The 19,269-nt window shown below is 40.2% G+C and overlaps 1 protein-coding gene across 2 annotated transcripts in view; it reads right to left on the bottom strand.

Annotated features, from left to right (window-relative positions):
* TRPM1 (transient receptor potential cation channel subfamily M member 1) overlaps positions 1 to 18,495 on the bottom strand; it is a 42,062-nt gene extending 23,567 nt beyond the window's left edge. The window contains exons 1-13 of one of the 2 annotated variants that reach the window (XM_058033477.1): positions 18,442 to 18,495; positions 11,930 to 12,009; positions 10,994 to 11,189; positions 10,509 to 10,722; positions 9,679 to 9,803; positions 8,846 to 9,017; positions 6,284 to 6,458; positions 4,628 to 4,751; positions 3,139 to 3,211; positions 2,224 to 2,324; positions 1,209 to 1,382; positions 429 to 563; positions 96 to 146 (exon numbers count right to left, since the gene is read on the bottom strand). In XM_058033477.1, coding sequence (XP_057889460.1) covers positions 96 to 146; positions 429 to 563; positions 1,209 to 1,382; positions 2,224 to 2,324; positions 3,139 to 3,211; positions 4,628 to 4,751; positions 6,284 to 6,458; positions 8,846 to 9,017; positions 9,679 to 9,803; positions 10,509 to 10,722; positions 10,994 to 11,189; positions 11,930 to 12,009; positions 18,442 to 18,495 — 1,674 coding nt within the window. Of the gene's footprint in view, positions 1 to 95; positions 147 to 428; positions 564 to 1,208; positions 1,383 to 2,223; positions 2,325 to 3,138; positions 3,212 to 4,627; positions 4,752 to 6,283; positions 6,459 to 8,845; positions 9,018 to 9,678; positions 9,804 to 10,508; positions 10,723 to 10,993; positions 11,190 to 11,929; positions 12,010 to 18,441 lie in introns of those variants that run through there. The other variant, XM_058033478.1, reaches the window with a different exon arrangement.
* Between the last annotated feature and the right edge of the window lie 774 nt (positions 18,496 to 19,269).

The raw sequence follows: 19,269 nt of genomic DNA, 5'->3' as shown, positions 1-19,269 counted from the left end.
ATCTAATTTCAAATGCCTGCTTGGCCCCATGCTATGCTTGCTTTTACTGTTGATTCACATGGCTAATGCAATCGCACAAATATAACACTGCTTACCTTTTTCACATCTCTGACTAGCAAATGCAGCGTATTTGGCGGACCCAGTCTCTGAAACAAAAATAATTCACGGTCCATTAGAGCTTCAGTTCCTCAGATTTTTTGCAAACACAAACACAATTAGTGATCTGGCACCTTAAGGAGAACTTCAGACAACAGCCATGTGCCATCACACCCCAGAGGGGAGAAAAGAAGGAACTGGGCTACAGTGACAAACACCCTTCTATCAAGAGCTGTGTAATATCCCTTTTGTATAAACCCTTCTGTGGTGATCCAAGTCACATACACAGTGGCAAAATACCAGAGGGCTTTTTAGCATTTCTGCTCACTCACAGTGTTATAGAGCTCCTCCAGGCGAGGAATAGTCAGGAAGTGCTGCATGTTCACTCCATTCTCAATGAGCAGCTTCACAAAGTCCACTCGATCCAGGACCAGGGCATCCAGCATAGCCTGCTCCAGGGAGTTCACCTGAATGGCAGGGTGGAGAATGGGAGAGCACATGAGTACAAGTGAGCTGGGTGGGCAGCAGCCACAGCCATTTTCACTACTTAGCATATGGACTGAGCTCCCACAAATGTTGGTTAGTCTGTAAGTAAAAAGGAATTGAGAAAGTAATATTTTAACCACACGAAGTGAGTAGAGATAGCAGAGACTTCCAAACCTTTAGCAATACAACTGTAGCTTTCAGTCTTTCAACATGTAGCTTTCAATAATTTCGTTTAGCATTTTTAACTAAATCAGGCATACCAAGCCTGGCACATTATGTGAAAAAGGGATTTACTTGCTCAGCATGATAGGAACAAGTTAAACCAACACATTCACAGAAGGAAGATGTTCCCTGGTGGTCTTATTTCCTTCTGACAAGGGCAGGGAAGAAGAGGCTGCAGCTCAGTACTGACTTGTACTGTTATGGCTGCATGTGGTGCACTTGGGATGAGAGAGGGATTCTTGGCTCTAACACCAAACAGCATTCCTGCAGAATCTACAGCTGATCTTGTGGGAATGTGCAAAAGAGCATTCTACAGAATGAAAGTGTGTATCCTCCTTCTGTCTTTGTACCACAGAATAAAAAAAAACCTTCAGCATTTTTTTATACTAATACTTTCATCTCACCCAGTTCAGGAGTTCAAGTTTTCTTGGGTCTGTTTCTTCTTCTGGTTCTTCTTTTGCTTTTCCTCCTTTTTTCTTTCCTTTTCCTTTCCCTCTGCCTGCTTTAGTCTGAGGTGCTGGAGATTTCTTTTCCTTCTCAGGAGCTGTACCATCAGGAGCTGTAAGGCTTCCTAAAGGCTGTGTTTATAATGCATTAAAGTATGAGAAATCTAATTGATCTTACAGTAACTATTTAACTGAGTACACTCCTACCAAGCTCACCCCCCAGTCATCACTTCTCACATTGAGTCATGGTAATTTCTTTAAGGGCCTTTCTGCATAGTCACAGCTTTACCCTTTTTAAAAAGTTGTTAAGTCTAACTTTGTAACATTGAAAGTCGAGGCAGTGAAGGAGATTGACTGAGGAAGACTTCTCTTGAGAAATAAAGTCAGTGTGAGAGGACTGGGACACTTCAGGTCCTTTGCTCTCTCTGAAAGCAATAGTTGTGAAAATAAATACCAACAAGAGCTGGACAGAAAGAGCTTTACAAGAATGCTGCATGATGCCAAACCACATCCATACTGCAGAGCAGAGAGGAGAGAACGGAGAGCCACTCACTGGTTCACTTCTGTTCTGCAGACAGTATTTCTGTCTATTCCTCTCAAGACACATTTATTCTTCAGCTAAGGTCCTTCCCCTTTCCAACCTGTCTGCCCAGGGCAGAGGTACACATGCATCACACTTTGGAGGCTAAACTTGCTCCAGATAATGCTTAGGTTACATAAACTGCACAGAGAAGAAAACTGGATTGTTGCTCTCCTCATGACACTTTGGACTAATCCAGTATCAGATGTTTCACATAGGAAAGCAAAAAGTATCAACACAGTGAGACATGAAAATAGCTTAAATAAAGGATTTTAGTTACACAGGTGAGCTGCAGTGTTTCACCATTGCTGCCAGTGCAGCATCAAAACCCAAGGTGTAAATATTACACAACTTAATTTAAACTACTGACAAAGAAAGAAAACTTTGTCTTACTGGCCAGTGGTGCCCAAAGACAAAGATCTGGCTGCGTGCAATGTCTACACGATTCCAGGCCAAAGCCAGGCTCAGCTGGTCTGGAGCAGATGCATTGGTACCTGAAGAGAAACCACAGAGGTTTCATATTTCACACATGATGAAACAAGGCTGGACAACCTTCTGCATTAACTAGAAAACAGCAAGTCTGTCTCCATATCATACTACCATTAGAATAATTCTGACACAAAGCAGTAGATTCATCCAATCAAATTATAGCATCTTCCATTTAACCCTATAATCTTAATTTCCAAAGGATTAATGAGATTTTCTCCCTTTTTTTAAAGCTTTCACATTGACTTTTATTTTGATGCTAAAGACAGATATTTAACTCTTCTTAAAGACCCCTCAGCTCCCCTGGCTGATACTGTACATAAAAATGGCAATTTGGGGGCTCCAGAGATTCTATATAGAGCCTGTATCCACCCACTACTGTATACCCACAGACAGAAAACAGTTGTCTCAGCAAACAAAACAAACCCCAATTAAATATGGAACTGATCCTGTTGCTCTAAGGTTTAAATGGCACAATCTGAGATCTGGAGAAATTCAGACAGCCTTTCATCTTCCCACTTTTTTCCCCTACCTTTATTAATGCATGCTAGAACTGCAATAAAATGAGCTGCAGCATCAGCAGTAGTGTTGTTGCAGCACTCCCACCCATCCCACACTTTCAGGGGAGGAAAGCCACACAAAACTTTCAGTCTAGATTTTATGCTTCATGCTAATCTGAACATTAACCAAACACACCCAGGCACTTGTTACAATCCAAGTGAAGAAATCAAAGACTGAAACACGAGGACTGAAAGTCAGACAGTGCATAGGGATGTCCTCTTGGGATGCTTGTGCAGCCCTCTGAGTGCCTGGAACACCCACCTTTGAGGAGAGCAGTGAGGATGGACATCTCAATGTCGTGCTGCCCTTCTGAGCCCATGCGGAACACGGTGATCTAAAACCAAACACACCAAATTACAGCACAGGAAAGAGACACTGAACATGTGGATAGAAAATGGAGCAGCTTCATTATTCCTTTCAACTTAAGATTTTTCAAAAAGTACAGTTAAACTAAATTTTTCTTTGAAATTTCATTTTGATAGAAGAGTTTAATTAAATTCTCTCAGTCAGGTTATCCTAAAATATCGCTGCACTGGTGAACATGACAAACTTAATGAAAAATCTTCACCAAGCCCATGTATTCTAAAATGGGGTGACAAAACTGCCATGCAAAACCAATTGTGTTCTGATGGTTCTATTACTCCCTAGTAGTAATGGAAACGGAAATGCTAGTTACCCAAATAATTATCATAGCATCTATTTTATTGATGATAACACTCAAACACTTTTTAGCTGCAGGATGTGTTACATACGACAATCAAAAAGGCAGAACCAAGTAAAAAAAAAGGCAAGTATTTTTAGTCACATTTGCTTAGTTCAGTCCATTGCAATTCAATGACTTTAAAAATAGTAATTAATGTAAAGCTTAGCCATTTAACTACATATTAGATGGCTAATTATTCAAAAGCAGAATAACCAAATATTCTATGTTAACAAACTTAATACAAATGCAGACCAAAAACCCTCAAATTCTTCATTTTCCAAAAGCAGCTATTTACATTAACTACTGAGAATAGCAATTTTCTCAACAGTTAGAACATATTTTGCAGGAATGCAAAGATACATGATGTTAGAAAAAGAACAACTATGGGAAAAATGTTACTAATTAGCAAGAACAGACAAAATTATCAACAGAAAACCATAACCATAAGTCTGCTTAGGCTGCACAGCCAGTGTCTGAATTTTGCTGAGTAAACCAGGCATGCTCTGATGCACATTTTAAATTCAAAACAGTCTGACTAAAGCAGCTGTGGGCTCTCTTCTTCCCTTTTCTCAAACAAATTTTTTAGGAAGGCTGATTCTCTTTTCAGTCAGCTCATCAGAGTCATGTTTACTACCAACTTTACATCCATTGAAGGTGTATGTATGGAACTCATCTTGGCACCATATTTACAAAACTTCACAGAAAGGATTACTCAAAGTCAAACTCTCAGAGATCCATTCTGCCTGCAAAGACACAGTGGATGCAGTTTCAATGCACTGCTTCCAGACCACAGATGTGAATGTCAAAGGTTTTCTTTTCCTGAGCACACTTTTCTCTGCAGCTGGGATGTGGGAGACAGGCAGGAGCTTGAGTGAGGGCTGCAGCAAACCAGGGGCAAGGAACAGGGGAGGACCTTCAGGAACACAGGGCTTCAGTTTCTTTCAACAGGTCTGTCAAGCCCCTTTCCCTGGGAAAATGGCACTTAAAAGTACTCTAGAAAGTTTAGTCACAGAAATCACCTTTGTGAACTACTTTTAGGATACTTACAAGTTCTTTTTTTTTCATGCACTCCATAAGAATGACAAACAGCTGATGAGCTTGATTCCTGTTGTAGTTAAAGGTTTTCTGGATGGTAACTAGAAGCTGGTCCCTAAGGGATTCATTTATTATCCTAAATGAAAAATGAGACATAAAAGAAGACATTGCCAGAATGAATATATCTTCAGAAGGCCTGCTGTTTAAGAAACTATAATATCCAGGTATTCCTCTTATATATCACAGATATATTTCTGTTAGCAAGTTCAGTCTTCAGGATTTTATCATTAGGCCTTACAGAACCCATACCTTTGCTTCTAAATGTTCCAAGTCCCTTTGCATATAGCTAAAAACCTCAAAATATTTCACACTTCTGATATGTCACCTTGGTTATGGTTTTAAACAAAGGACTGAACTTGCTAATGCATCTGAAACCTCTTAATACCCAACTGAGAAACAAATGAACAATCCAAAAGATAATTTAAGAAATTAGATTGAAAACATTATAGAAAGATCTGTTATAGAAGGGTTGTTTTGTAATGTTTGCTCTCCCAAAGCATTACGAAATAGCCCTTCAATCTTCATCCATTTTCCAATAAAACACATGTGTTTTCAGATTATGGCAAACATTACCAGCAGATGAGAGATGTAGTAAAATTCAAAATTCACTGTGAGAAAATGATTGGACTGATGAAAAATTCTCATTATAGATCTGCCTTACTAGATGAACACATATATCATCATTATTGGAGAAGAAAATTGGACACTGCATCATATGCACTGTCAGTGGGAGGGAAAGTCATGCAGTGGGCACATCTCTGAAGGCTGATCCTGATAAGATCTTTCAATTACCTATGAGGTGATAGGAAAAATGAATAAGAAAGAAAAAAAAAAGCAAGCCAAGTTTGATCTAAACTAAGAAAGCTTGTTAGACAGAAAGGAAAGTATCTGAATCATAAATACTGTGGGTGCAATTAAATATGTGCTGTGTCTAAACACCAACAAAATCCAGCATAAGAGCTGCTCTCCTAATTCAGCAAATAATATCCATACTGCTTGCAACACTACTTGTCTGCTTAATATTTAATCCAAGCTAAGCTTCAACTTCAGTCCAGGAAATAGGTTTTGTCTTCAGCACAAGACAGGTGTGCCACAACCTAATTAAGACAAATAATAAGGTGTTTGCTTGGAAGGCAAAAGCAAGAGAATGAAGGAAGCCCAAAAATTCCACAGCTGGTCTGGCACTCTTGGACAGTGAAATTCATTCACACAATACAGCAGAATCAGGCAACACACATTTTGCAAATCCACGCATTAATTAACCTCAGCCCTGGCCTGAAGAAAAGAGTTACTCCTGAGAACCTGTCCTTGCTTCTATCATGCTTAACCCAGCACCAAGTATAGTGCAGCAACCCTGATGGAGCTTGTAAAAAACAGTGTGCTGTACTGAGAGCAAGCTCATTTCAAAGGGCCATAACATGTATTCAAAATGGTAATAACTTCTACTCACTAACTTCAGGGCTAGGACCAAACGGGCAACAAAAGCTGGCTGACAGCAGAATGCCTCTGCTAGCAGCATTTTGTCCTTGAGGGGCTTTTTTTAATGAAGCTCTATGAAAGCAAGGCATACAGTCCTACACAGCTTTGGTGAAGATCTTGAACCCTTACCCTCCTTCCTCTGAGTACTTGTGTGCAAATGACAGGATGTCTGACGCTCGCCCGCTGCCGTCGCAGATCACCACCGGGAGAGGGGGATCTTCCCGCAGACACTCCAAGACAATGGAGATCACATTGGGACCTCCTTCTACTATGAGCCCAACTACAGGAACACCTTGCCCCAGTCCTGCAAAAACCAGAAGAACAGAAACAAGAAAACAAAAGAAGTGTCATTGAAACTTAGTTTAAGGATTGAGATAAGTGGATGTGATTTCTGTGTTAGAGCATTGCTTCCAACCAGAGCCCCTAGGAAAAATGATGGCCATTTCATGGCCAATGTGAGCAAAAACATCCATATGCTGTTCCCCAAGCCCAAAAGGAAAAGAGTAAGATATCTCTCTGCCCTTGTTTTTGTATCAGCTCCATGAGGATAACTTATCCACTCAGTGTTGGTGGATGTTTGTAACCTCTCTCAAACAGACACCAGGTACAGATAAATCAGCTAACATGACTGCTTCATCAGGCTCCCAGCCTTTGATGCTTTACCTCTTCATTGGTTACCTAGGGAAGTCTTCAGTGAGGTGACATACCTATGCTTATTCCTAAGATAAAAAAAATGGAATTAGTGTTTTTATCATGAGGCAGAAATGGCTGGCCGATGGAAGAGACGACAGCTGAGCATCCCTTTGCTGTCCCTGCCTCACTGTGATCTCCAGGCATAGGATGACAAAGGGAAGCCCACAGGTCACATGGTCTCAGTAGCCTTGGTCACAAGAAACTTGGGGAAATGAAGGACAAAACATTACCTGAATGCTGACTAATTCCACTATCATAAGCAATTGAATTCAGTTCTTAACCTGTGAAATGACCAGTGCTTTATAAAAGTTGCACTTTTTTTGTTTGGCTGAGAACGCGTGAAAGAGTTCATGTTTTCAACCTGGATTCCTCTCTGCAGAGCAGGAACACCATGCACAGTGACAGGAGAAGCTTCCTGACATCCTCCTGTCAGTAAACCCCAGCTCTGATAAGGAGGAGTCACAGAGCACGGGCCCGCCTGTGTGTCCATGAAATCTTTAGTGATTCCTCCTGAGATTTCCAGCAGAGGTGCCTGTGCTTAGAGTGATTAAGAAGAAACAAAACAATTCCCTGTATGCTGTAACTAGCAAGTGTACTGCAGCCCTTCACAGAACAGGCTTCTATGTGTATTCCCAACTTTGCCCTTCTCATGACAAAAAACCATCAAACACTACCTAAACCAGAGCTGATGTTGGTATTAAAAGAAATGGACGGAACATCTTGTCCATCTTGTCTCTGGGCCCTGAATTCCTGACCTTTCAAGCCAATGCTCCATTTTACAACCATACAGCTCTGCCAGCACTTCTGCAGAAGACAGAGATGACAAAGCAGGAGCAGGCTGAGCTGTTTCCACCTGTGGGCAGCAGCACCTGGCACTGCCTCCATGCTCAAAGGCAAGGGGCAGCATTTTGCTGAGCTGTTTCCAAGGCTCATGCACAGGCACAGGGCAGCACTTAGAGAATTCCCGGAACATTTGGATACCTCATGGCTGATCCCTGATTGCACCTTTTGGCTTTACCTGCCACTCTGCTTGCGTTTTCTGCTCCACCCATAAGAGCACTTAGACCCTATAAGGAACTTCTATGGAGTTCAATGCAATTGCTGTTCTGGATGTTTATTTTTTCTTATTTTTACAGGCTTACACACTTTACAGAGGTACCAGTAAGAGGTAAGAAAAGCAACTGGTAGAACTGTTGTAGATTCTCCAGTAGCTCTTAACTGATGTGCGAATTGAAATACTATTAACATTTTTGGACGATTTTTAATTAGGGTTGTGGAGTTATTTTTAAATAGTTTACATATTTTTTTATTTCACCTTTAAAAACGAATATTTTACATGTTAATGAATTTATATTTTTAAAATAATTATTTTCTAAATAACAATGGGAAAAAATTCTAGAAAATTATTTTAAAGAGGCCATAATAGCTGGAAGAAATTTTAAACTGCACAAAACTCTAAATATGAGAGCATTAAGGTGAAATTATCTTAATTGTCATTAAATTGAAATTATCTTAATTGTCATTCATATTTCAGATGAAAAAAATCCATTTGTATAAGAGAGAAAACAAAATGCTTGTGTGAATATTCAAAATCAGAAATCACTAAGCTGCACAGGATTCCTGTAAACAGGAACTGTAAAAAATCCCCTCGTTCTGTGTGTTTACTGATGCTTATGAATTCTAGCCCAGAAGTGCACAAATTCTTTGCATTTCCTTTTCCTTAGATTCTCACTGCTTTGAAGCTTCTCCTCACTATGATTTGCCAATTTTTCCTCATCCTTTTATGCAATCCTTACTCCATGGTGTTCCTGCCCGGTTCATGTGGGTTCTTTCACAACTTATCAAACAGCACATGTTCTAGTCCAGTCACACAGTCCTGATCACATTTCCATGGAAAGAGCTGGAAGAAGCCTTTAATTTCCATAATTTCAAGTGTTTCAAGCCCTCCTTGCCCCCCTTCAAGGCGTCATGGTCACAGTTTGCCCCACTCGTACTTACGTGTGTTAATCTTCTGGAGGGAAATGTGTTTTTCCAGCTGACGCCGTAACTTGACTTCAGCTCCATATTTACCTAATGTGCCATTGTCTGCCAGAATGAAGTGGGTGTGGGAACTGTTGAGCACAGAGAGCTTACTTAGAGGGTTTGACATGGTTTGGTAAACTCGTGTTACCTGTGTGCCAAGAGGAGAGATGCACCTAGGTTAGAACTGAGAATCAAATGGGAAAATGCCCCACACCACCCCACAGAGGCACACTCAGAGTCCTCTGGAGAAAGAAACCAAGCAAACTTCTATGAAAACCAGAGGAGAATTAGAAAAGGAGCTTGCTTTTACACTCCAAATCTGTCCTCCTGACAGCACTGTTTTCTTTGGAGGATGACAGTCAGATTGTGCACTCCCCTGCATGTTCCCCTAAGCTCATTACCATGCTCTCCTTGTTCACACACTGTGCTGTTACATAATCCTCTTAGTGCATTGGAAAATACATTCTCATTTGGAGTTCCTAGTAATTCATATGCCACTCCAGAGTACCCACCTATGATAAATGCCAGCCCTTATGTGATTTACAGAAGGCTCAGAGTGCCACTCTGAAGTTAGGATGTAAACGTGTCACCACAGAGAGGTCTTTACTAATGAAAGCAATGGAAACCTCACCAATTCCATATTTACTTTGATCTCATTTATGATAACCTGAGAAATATTCTTAAACAACAGGTTTTCTCAAGAAATTGTTCAATTTCACCTTCTAGACCTGCTTTAGAAATGGAAAAAAGTATTATTTCAGAAATATTAACAATGTATTTTTCACACAGCTCTTTCCTTAAACACTTACATCTTTTCCTATTAGATCCTCCTTGTTTTCTACAATGCCCCATGGTGCAATTCCTATGGCACATATTCGTCCTCTGGATTTGGAAGAATGATCTTTCAAGGCATCTCCCACATGGCGAATGACACCTATAGGTACAATTAATTTAATGCATTTTTGGCACTTTAGACTGATCACTAAAAAACAGAATTTTCTTCTTGCCTCTCATGGAGCTACTGTGTTGCTTTCACTACTAAACCGGTACTGGTACTTTATAGTAGAACATGCAATGCAGACAGCCATGGTTTTATTTTGTAATGGTTGTGTTGTAAGTCCCATGACCTTCTCACATCATTGTGCTGAATTCAGTGATGTCTGTGGAAGACTTACCCCATTACCAACTTGCCACAGTGCAATCTGTCCCCTTGTCTGTCTCGTGGTATTTTATTCATTGGACACAAACCATGACAGCAGGAAATACACTTTCAGTAATAAAAATATCTTTGTACGAAAAAACACACCAAAGCTAAATTTGGAGTAGGAAACTTCTTAACTACAAGGATAACCAAGCACTAAAAGAAGTGTATTAGAACTAGTGGTAGATTCCTTCTACTGAAACCAAGGCTGAAATTTCTTTTCAGGGGAAACACCGAATAATGCAAATCAATACTGACCCAGGAAAATCTTATGGTCTGGGCTGGGTAGGAGATTAACACAAATGATTACAATGCTCCTTTTTGGTCTAGTGGGTAATGACTCGTTCATGTAGACTTAAATCTTCTGCCTGTGGGAAAGATTAGTGAATGAACATCACTGAATTCTTAAGTAAACTAAAAGTGATGGCAATTGCTTACCTGTACTAACACCACCAGTGAAAATCCAAGCTCCTGTGGTCATGGCAGCCTTTATCAGACCTTTTCCAAACACTTGCTTTAATTTTGGTTGCATTTCAAAGTTCTGGAGGCCTCCATGGACAGAGATTAAGAGTTTGGGCAGTTCCAGTTGCCAGTCTTTCACCATGAGATGCAGCAGAGAATCTGGTTTAGTGTCATAGGACACACGGATGTACTGCAAAGAGCAATGTGTAATGCTGTCACTCAACCTGTTCTAAAAATTCTCTGAGCAAAGAATGGTTACTGCTTGCCTTTCATCCTGAAGAGGGAGTTTTACAATTTTCAAACAAAGAAACAAACCTAAGTTTGGATTTTTTCAGAAGAGAGGAAAAACAAAGAGAATTTTTGCAGAAGTTTGAACTGCTGTTACTTTTACTGCTAAGAAAACTCAAGAGTCTGTTGAACACCAGATGAATAAATACCTTAGAGTACCCTATGCCCCTTACCATGGCCTTATTTGAATGTCCTCCTCCCTGGAATTCCAGGTTTCCATAGGCATCTGTTGGGTATGCTTGGGTGTGTTTACTGACAGACCATTTTTCTGGCTGAGCTTCCACTTGCTTCGTTTCTTCTTCATTTTTATTGGCTGTTATACTTGGAGGAGGTGGAATATGTTGGTTAATGAGCTGGCCACAGCAGCACCTGGAGGTTAAAATATGAAGTGACTTTGATTACAGTATCTTCACAATACAAAGAAAATAAATCAGAAATTAGATTTTCAACTGCTCAAGACGAATGACAGAAAACACCTCTCACATACACATATGTGCCAGAATTAACAGGCTTAGGTGTTTTTTAACATGCAAAGACAAAAAAATTCACTTGACTTGTGTCATGCACTGGAAAGCTGTTCTAGGTAAAAGGCCAGGCAAGGAGGAAGAATGCAGAACAGGAGCACCTACCACCCGTTTCTTACCTAGAGGTGACAGCTTGCATGTGACATTACCTGCTCTGTTATCCACACAAGCTGGACTGCAATATGCAGCTAGTCCATGGAGTAACAGTAATATTTAGAATAAGAAATCAAATCCCCCTGTCTGCTATTGTCATTGGTAATGTCATACCAACTGTGAAGGATGGCACCACATTGCTGCACCCTTGCTTTCAGAATTCACTATTAATCTATTATGGTTAGCAAAGCTAGGAGCTAACAACTCACTGCCTCCCTGCTCCCAGCCTGATGTAACGAATTTACATCTCTGTGTGACAGGTCCCATGGCTCTGTGCAGACTAGAGTGCAAGCATGACTTGTGCTTTTGTTCCCCTGTCATCTCCCTTCACAGGCAATGACTAAACTGGGTTTCACACATCTAAAAACCCAAACAAAGTTGAGTTTCTCTGGTATTAAGCTTTTCTGTTGAAACAAAAAGTTCAAATGTTACCTGGTAGCATCTTTGTTGTTAGCAATTATATAGATGCATTCTCTTTTAGAAAAGGTCTTCTCTATCCAAGCCTTCTGACCCTGAAAAGAGAGAAAGGGGGAAAAAAAGGAATGTACTGCTATATTTCTGTGTGGCAGATACAGCAACATTCACCTTCTATTTTCAGCTACTAAATTCATTACATCAGTTTTAAACACCAGATACATCTACTAATGAAGTGATGCAAATTTCTATTACTTGGATAAAATTAAAATCTCAAATGTGTGTAAAAACCCTTCTGTAGAAAGATGATGGTCTTGAAGTTTCAAGTTCTACCAAAAAATGCGCCTGCTCCTTCCTACTGCAGTAAACAGTAAATGGCCTCAATGTAGCACAGAAAATCATCATAAATTGTGAAATAAATAGATAATAGTATTTACTTCAAATAATGCTTTAGTATTATTCTTTGTATGCAGAAAGTTCTCAGTAACTTTCCCTTCATAACTATCTTCTCACATAATTTTTTCCTACTGTAAATCAAGTTCCAGTCTTTCCTAAGGCATCTTACTCTGAATGAGATGTGTCTTGGAAGGAGGAATTTTAAATTTAAAATTTTTAAATTTAAATACCCTGTGAACAGTAAAAACACAAACTCTTTGGGTATCTGTGAAACAGGAGGAAGGAAATGACCTTCAAATTGTGTTGCCCTATTATCCTGCTTGCAAACCAATTTTAAAAATTGAATTCAAAGAAGCCTTTTAACTTTAAAGAAATGAAAAATGTTAAAAACCACTCACAATTGGATAATACCAATACCTTTGCCTTGCTGATAAAAGTTGCCTCTTCTGAGTTTGAATTATGAAACACTTTTCAAGTTACAAGCAGATGTTGCACATTTTGTTTTAGTTTGTGCTATGGAAGTGAAATTAAATTTTTGCAGACACAGAAGCTAAAAATGACACAACAACTTTCAGCCTAACTTAAAAAAAAGTAAAGGGATTTTTCTTAGAGACAGAACTAAAACCTTTGCTGATTTTGACTGAAGAAAGCCAGCTGCAGATGCCGGTCAGCCGCTTTGAGACCAGCCATGCTCCGAATGCTGCACAGGCTCCAGCATGATGAACAGGGGTTTCAGAGTTCATCTTTCTCTCCCATGCAAGGAAAGAGCTGTCTCTGAAGCTCCCATGTCTGTTGACTTGTTATTTCCCATCTGTCTTCTTCATTTACTCCACTATGTCTAAAATTACAGGGGACTACTGGAAGTTCCCTCACTGCAAGTAACTGCAAAGAAGTTGCCAAACCAAGCTTCTCCTTCATTAAAAGGGTGTCAATAATTGTTCAGGAACACAGACATTCCCCTCTCCCAGGTGCCTCTGAGCCAGTCTGGGCAGTCAGTGGCCTGGCAGATCCTGCAGCTCTGCTCTCCACTCCCATCTTGCTGATTTACCAAGGCAGAACCATCTCATGCCATTTTAGAAGGAGTTGTTGGGGCCTCACAGCACAACAGTGAGGAAGAAATAACAACTGATAGACAAAACTTCCTGTGGCTTACAGCTTTACTTGCTTTCTGAATGACAAGGCATGTATCTCAGGCATTTAGCATAAAGGGCTTGGTTATATAGCAAAATAAGAAGGAAAAGAGTATTAGATTTAATATTGAAAGGCTGTGGGGCTTAGTCAGCTTTTCTGTCTTGACTCTACAGATTCCTTCTTCAAATGAAATGAAAAAGCCTTACTTCCAAAATTATTGAGAAGGTTCTTTTCATGAGCCTTCTCATAAGGCTGCTACAACATGACAAATTTCAGCAATAGTATTACTTGAAGTGGAGCTTAGGAAATGCTTTTGTTCTATACCATCAGAGTCCAGTTCTAGAAAAATCCAGAGAAAACATCCCCAACAGTGAGATCCCTGAGTCTCTGTGGTATGTGGAGGTGGGTGGTTAAATCAAAGAAATGCCATTTACCTGCTCAGAATGAGATTTTGCTACCTCACAGGTATTCAGGCAGTTCAAAGTATTCAGAGATCCAAAAATAGTCTATTTATTTGAATTACAGTAATTTTCAAAATTATTCCTAAAGCACACAAATGTACAAATGTACAAATTTACTGCTGTTTCATAACTATGCCCAGTGTTGCTACTTCTCGTATACACCATATTAGTTAATAAACTGTAACATAATCAAATGAGCTTAACAGGAACCTGTTACAGAGCTTACATAATTTCTGTACGTCTAAAATTGTACACATTTAATTTTTAAAATAATTTGGTTATATTGTTTCATATATTCTAAACATATTCACTTCCCCCACCTGATTAAAAATTCCAATTCTGTGTGGTCTCTGGTAACTCCTTGACTAAGTGACACAAAAGCCCAAATCAATCCCACAGTGCAGGAAACACTTTTCACAATAAAAACCATAACAGATGCTGCACACTTAACTGTTCTGTAGAGAATACTGGAAAATGCAATCTAGAAATATCAAATCAGTTTGGATTGTTACACCACGCCAGTGAATACTGCTTTACCTTATTCCTTGTAGCTTACCAAAGCAGAGAGATCCTTTTGCTGTTTTGAGCATGTTAAAAATAGTTAATTAACCATTGATTAAGTCACAGACTTAACATCTGTGTTTGGAAGGAAGCTTTTGCATCTTGGTATCTAAAAGGAGCTCTACAAACAGCTGCACTCTCATCTGTGCAGTTGCTCTTAAACCCCTTCTCAGAGGAGGTCTCTTATCTGCTGCTGTGTTGGAAAAGCCTTGGATACTCACCCCAGCACCCCGTTAGCAATCAGCCGCTGCAGGCACTGCAGAGGGACAGCACATTGTGCTCTACTGGCTTATTTTTCTGTGCTAATGAGAGGAAGGCAAAAGCAGGCATTACAGACTGGGGAAATAAAAACCTCAGCACATTTGGTCAGCCTTTGAAGTTTCGCTGCTTTTGTCTGTTTAATCTGCTTAACCAAAGCCTCATTATAATCCAGTGCAAATACTTGAGCAGGAACATTTGCTGTCAGAAAATGGGCACTTTCTCCACTTACTTTGTACAGATTCTGTACATTTCTCTCTCTGGATTGAAAAGCTCTTGGTCCTTCAAGGAAAAATGTAAGTACACATACTGTCTCTTGTGAGAATGAAAAAAAAAAGTAAACACTTTTTAACAGCCTTGGACTTTGATAGATCAGCTACAGTTTTCAGACCAACAGCTAGTGGTGATTTTCCATACATCTCTGAAGAAAACAAAAAAAACCTAGATCCCAGCTTGTTGACAGTAGTGAAGTTCAAACTTGCTTGTTACTGCAAATCCTGAATGTATTACTTAGAACCTAGTTTTGGAAAAAACACATTTCAGATGATGTTCAGTGGTATATTTGTTCTCCACTATGTAAACTGGCAACAGGTCTCCTAAGCTATGATAAAAAAACCCCAAACCACTGCTAATTCATGTACTTCAGCCTAGAAGCCAATATACTGCTGAGAAACAGCATGAACTAATACTGGATTTATATTATTCCACTATAGGGTTTTGCTAGCTGTCTTTAGCATTATAAAGTTATCCTCCTCAGAAACAAAAGGAAATCAGTATAACTGGTTTGTAAATCACAGAGTAACAAAAACAAGACCCTAAACCACTAGTCACCTTACTAAAATAGGAACTAATGAACACAAGAACTAGTTATAAAAAGACCAATTATCCTTTGACTATTGCAAATTAATTACACTATTTGCTGAGAGAAAAGCAACTGAATCATCTTAGCTGCAGCAACTGAAGAGAATTTTCTCTCCCACACATAGATAATCTCAGTTTTCTACTAAATTAACATTAAATTTTATGTATTTCACTTCATATATAACCAAGCATTCAGTAAAGAAGCACTTGGCCTGAATTTCAGGCTGTACCACAACCAAGCCTGCAGCCCTGTTTCACTGCACGAGCAACAGGTGGGCTATGCACCAATAAATACATCCTTGGAGAATCTCCAAGGAAGGAATCCAGACAGGAGAGGAAAGCCACTGGAAATGTCATGCAGCAAACTCCTGCATGACATTGTGTCACCAAAAGCTGTGAATTTCAGTAGAGCTATACCCCTGGAGGATGGCACAGCATTTAGTGGTTGTGATGAATGTAATGACCAGCAAAAGGAGTGGAAGAAGTTGGGGAGGGACAGGGGGGCAGGGATGAGGGTCTGCTGTGCCACTGGAGCACACCCAAAGGCCAAGCAGGTCTAAAAGCAGGACTGAGCTCTGTGAGCTCCAATGACCCCCAGAGTGCTGCTCCTGGAACAGGGACTCGTGTCCTTGCTCCATGGCTTGGCCTGCTTGAACGGGGCACAGGATGGGACAGGGCTTGGCCTCACCTTGGAGCTGCAGAGCTTCTGCTGCCACACAGCTCAGAGGCACCTGGGGCACAAGGGAGGAGCACATATTCCACAGCTGCTGCTCTCCAGAGAGGATTAGCCTGGGCCAGGCCCAGCTGGTGAGCAGGATGGGAACAGCAGGGCTTGGTGCATCGATGGGGATTGGACACACGGACAGTGCCTGGTGCACAAATGCACTGAGGGAGCAGGCAGGGGACCAAACAAATGTATGTCATGAATAATACAGGGTCTGGCAGAGCTGTTCAGGCTAAGTCAGGCACACAATAATACAAAAATGGATCTGGCTGGGCAGCAGAGCTTACTTCTGTGGACTAGTACAAATTACTTTGACCAGTATCTTGTTAAGATGACTGTTGTCATTTATGGAAACATTCATCTGTAACCCTGTTAACACCATCTGATCAACTTTTCAGGTAATCCTCCTATGGCTTGCAGTATGCTGCAGAAAAGACGGCAGTACCAGTAAAATCAAATCTCAACTGTGTTGCCCAATCATAAAATTAGAATGCTCTACAGAATTAAACTGGGATATTTATGCTAGATTTGAGCATAGGGATGTTTGCTTTGATGAGATAGAGAAAGAAAGAAGTAATCTGAATGTGAAATGAAATTCATATCAAGAGCATCTGAACTCTTACTTAAAAGAAAGTAAATAAGAACAATAAACAGTTGGGAGAAAAAAGAAATCATTATATTAGCAGAATCTCTGTTATCTGGAACTTAAATCCTGACACGAGAACAATTTCTATTTTGTGCTGCTTTTAAATGCAACATCCCAATTACACCATTCATCATCCTTCTTCACTTTGAAGGAACAGTTTTTCCAAGTGCCCAACTAATTAATCTTTCAGGTGATTAGTTCTGCCTAGAAATTACATTCCTCCTAATAACAAGGTCTTGCTCAGAGAAAAATCCTCCAAACTATGTGATGTACGTTAATAGCCAATCCTGTAGCCACTCAAAAACTTGTAAGATATTACTGAAAAGTTATTCATTGCTAAACAAGTACAGGGCATGAAATTTTGAATTTGTGTTATGCCACAAAGAAGCCAGAGCCATGAACAATGTCCCCACCTACAGAACACAGCAACAGCCTATGTATCTACTGAATTTCCAAAACTCTTGTGAGCATGAGTTCTATCAAAATTCTACTTGTGGAACCAAGAATAGCTTTAGTAAGTATGAAGTACCAAACAACACCCAAGAGAAAGAGGATCCCTTATATATTTTGCGAATAAGAGCACCAAGAAGGGATTTGTAACAGTTTAAAGATTATTTCAAATAATATCCTATTCGCTTGAGATAATTCTTATTCTTAGTGATACAGAGAGTTCTGTCAAATTTTATATGTGATCTTGAGACAGTCAGCCCACTGTGTTTTTCATATTGTTCAATTTGAATCCATGCTCTTGTAGCAACTTTGTCAGGGAGCCACTGGTTCTGTGGTAGAGACTAACACACACCATGCAGGATGGCAGTGTCTGTAAGCAAGGCAAGCAATGCTGTTATCTCAAATTGAGGCCAGCAATCCCTCCTGCTGCTGGTGTGCAAACCAGAAAATGATGCTACACTGCACAGAGAGCTGTAAGGAGCTTTCATGGCCTCATTACACTCTGTGTTCCTGGAGAGGCACAGCAAACATCGGCCGTAAAAAGAAAACTTTTCCATTTTCTCTCCATGTTCATTAACTGAGGGACACGGTTTGCAAAGCATGCAAGTAAGAAGTAACAAGCTCCTTTTTCAAAGCTAAGATGATTCTGCTGCACCTCTGAGAGATACACAGCACATCCCCAGAGGCTTTGCAGTGTGAAAAACAGCTACAGCCTCAATAGCACAGCAGCCTGGTGGCCTCTGAAATGGTGGAGAGCCCCAGCACCAAGTCCATGGAGGCACAGGAGCAAAGTGCTGGATGAGCTCCTACAGAGAGGCAGGCACAGCCCAGCACTAATGTAACTACACTGCTAATGAAACTATAATAAAGCAACTTAAAGAACCATTTGGAGTGCGCTGCAGCACAGCCTGGCTCAGCACATGCCTGGGGAGAACATACCCTGTGTAGTTTTGCAGTACAGAATTTTTCTGTGTGAAATACCAAAGAAATTCACTGACAACCTTACACACCACATCTACCACATTTCAAGGAAGCAAAAAGCATTTCTGCAACAGTTTGTCCTTTCCCTTACTGCACCAAATTTCAGGGAAGACATGCTAACAATAAGGTTAATCTCCATTTGTTACTTATCCCAGTTCTGTTAATACCTTGCCAAATCCTCCTCTTACCTTTAGCCCTCCTGTCTGGATGCTTGGGAGATGTGGAACACAAACACCAACCTGTACTGAGCCTCTGCACCTCTGTCCCCAAAGCACCTTCAGCCCAGAGACACTCCACAGGCCAAGTTTGACTCCCAGATCTCACACACTAACCAAGACACTAAGATGTGGTGAGCAGCTTCACCTGAGTGCCATTCTCAAGAGCTCTGATACTGCAGGATGGACGAGCAGGGAGAGACAGTAAGCAGCTTCTAACATTATATTAGCCAAAGCAGCCTGGTAATTCCTAGTCTCGTCTGTAACATAATTTTATTGATAATTCTTATTTAAAAGTTTAAGATGATCCTGGTATCTAGTTCTGACAAGGCTCAGGAATGTTTTTTGTACTATAACTATTATTTGTCTTGGCTAATGTAAAGACTGTTAGATAATATTTTCCAAAGAAGTCAGGGTGCTTCCAGATTATTTTCATGTGGGCTGTTTTTTTAAATTAATTCTAAACTATGACCCTTTAGTACAGGCCATTCATTCTAACCTGAAATATAAAACTGCTATTGTAATGAAAACCCCTGGGATTCAACACCCTCAACAGCAAACTTTCCTTTGTGCAATTCATCAACACTTATGAAATCATGATCAACATGACAAGGTACTTCCCTTAATACAAAACTAAGTCTGAGAATAATTCTCACTAAAACTACCCACATACT

This window comes from Melospiza georgiana, chromosome 13, assembly GCF_028018845.1.
Source record: "Melospiza georgiana isolate bMelGeo1 chromosome 13, bMelGeo1.pri, whole genome shotgun sequence".
In the NCBI taxonomy this organism is placed as follows: Eukaryota; Metazoa; Chordata; class Aves; order Passeriformes; family Passerellidae; genus Melospiza; species Melospiza georgiana.
The sequence above is the reverse complement of the archived record's forward strand: the minus strand, read 5'-3'. Positions and strand labels throughout refer to the sequence as shown.